Source organism: Pteropus alecto, unplaced genomic scaffold (genome assembly GCF_000325575.1).
Source record: "Pteropus alecto unplaced genomic scaffold, ASM32557v1 scaffold160, whole genome shotgun sequence".
NCBI classification, from domain to species: domain Eukaryota; kingdom Metazoa; phylum Chordata; class Mammalia; order Chiroptera; family Pteropodidae; genus Pteropus; species Pteropus alecto.
Genome location: NW_006429864.1, coordinates 4,541,712 through 4,543,586, shown reverse-complemented (window position 1 = coordinate 4,543,586; position 1,875 = coordinate 4,541,712). Strand labels below are relative to the sequence as shown.

Genomic DNA, 1,875 nt, shown 5'->3' with positions numbered 1-1,875 from the left:
TGCTTCTTCCACCCCTGCCTTCATGGCCTCCTGGTCCCCTGCTCCGAAAAGGGGCATTTCACACCCAGGCTTGCTTGGCGGCCTTAGGGAGCGGTGATGTTGTGACAAGCAGGCAGGGGAAGTCGGGAGCTGGCGGGACCTCTCCAACACCTGCTCCAGCTTACTGCTGGCCAGGAGGCGGCCTAGGTGGGCAGGAGGCTCCATGGGCAGGGCCAGGGGCTCAGGGCTCACCACAGGCTCAAAGTCCAGAGGCTCCTGAGAAGGGCCCGGTGAGGTGGCCGGAGAGCTGTCTCCAACAGCCATCTCCACTCCTGAGTCCTGGGAGGCCAGTTTGAGAAGCCGCACCTGCCTCCGGAAACCTCTCAGCTTGCCATCCCTCTTCCAGGAGTCCAGTGAGCACCCTTGAGCGGTGTCCGGGATCCGTCTGTAGGTGCTGGTGATTCCAGGCACTACACAACCGCGTGCCAGTTCCTCACCAGCCTGATCTACAAGGAGAGTCAGTATCAGGCTGGGAAAGCTGCCCCCACCACCCCCAGCATTCCTGGCAGCTGAAAGCATTCCCCAGGGAGGAGTATCCTGGGCCAGAGGTGAAGGGAGGAGCCTGGACAGCCGCAGCCCCTCCCTGATCTCTCTCCAGTCGCACCTGAGGGATGTTCAGATGAGGTTCCTTTACCACAGTAATTGTTAGTGATCACAACCCATAGGGGCTGTGTGGCAGGAAAGGACTTGCAGGTCACATTCATCAGCTCCTGGAATGGCCTATTTTCCTTGAGGGGGCGGGCGCTCTCTTCCTGGGATCCCTTTGCACTCCAGTCCCTAGGATCTGCCTAAGACCTCCACGTCATAAGTAGGAGCCACAGCCTCTTCTACCACTCCCCAAAAGAGAATATGACTGTGCGCCTCTTTCAGGGAGAGGAGGAAGGGCAAAAAGAGGGAAGCCTGGGTCCGAACTGGTATCAGGGTGTTAGATGAAGTCTCTCCTGGAGCTCCTGGGGGTGGGGAATGAAAAACAACGATAGCTATGCCATTTGGGGCTTTTGTTCTTTTGAGTGAGCAATAGTGACGATCTTGTGGAGCGTTGAAAAGTAAAAAAAACCTAAACGGTAGAAAAAGAACTAGGTGGGTAGGAGGAGATGCAGCGCTGTTCCCCACTGTCACCTCGTGCCAGGCCCTCCCGCCATCTGGGTGCCCCAGTTGTAATGATGTAGAAACTGAGGCTGGAGAGGGTGGAGGGCTGCCCACTTCGCCCAGCCGGCCACGCGGGGGGCCAGATGCCAAGCCAGGCCCCCTGGGCGAGGAAATGGGCCAGGAAGTCCACCCCTGCGCGCCGCCGCTGCCGCCGCCGAGGGGTCTTCGGAACGGCCGGCTGGGGCAGGGACCGGCAGAGAAGGGCCCAGGTCCGGAACTAGAGGGAAGTGGACCCGGGAAAAGTAGGATGGAGGCGGCGGCGGTTCAACACCCAAACCCAGAGCGTCTCTATGAGCGAGACGCAGTCACTCGACTCTTCCAAAGGGAGGCCGCGAGGCGGGCGCGGCGAGGTTGGGTGCCCGGGAGAGTGTGCGTGTGTGGGGACCCCTGGGCGCGGCCGCCGGACACTCCCTGCGCGCGGACAGGGAGACGGCGCGGGCGGAGGGGCGCAGGTGGGAGGTGGGAGAGGGCTGGGCCGGGCCGGGCTGCCCCCCAGTGCCGGCTAGGCGGGGAAAAGGGTCCCCGGCGCTGCCCTTCGGACCCCGATCCGACGTTCTTCCCGCCCGGACGCCCAGCGCTCGGGACCCCTGGGCGCGGCCGCCGGACACTCCCTGCGCGCGGACAGGGAGACGGCGCGGGCGGAGGGGCGCAGGTGGGAGGTGGGAGAGGGCTGCGCCGGGCCGGGCT

The 1,875-nt window shown here is 63.4% G+C and overlaps 1 protein-coding gene across 1 annotated transcript in view; it reads right to left on the bottom strand.

Moving 5' to 3' along the window:
- The window catches only part of CUNH8orf58 (chromosome unknown C8orf58 homolog), a 4,421-nt gene extending 2,856 nt beyond the window's left edge, over positions 1–1,565 (bottom strand). Inside the window, exons 1-2 of the mRNA XM_015586216.2 lie at positions 644–1,565; positions 13–485 (exon numbers count right to left, since the gene is read on the bottom strand). Of these exons, the coding sequence (XP_015441702.1) occupies positions 13–485; positions 644–743 (573 nt within the window). The 5' untranslated portion in view covers positions 744–1,565. The remainder of the gene's footprint in view (positions 1–12; positions 486–643) is intronic.
- Between the last annotated feature and the right edge of the window lie 310 nt (positions 1,566–1,875).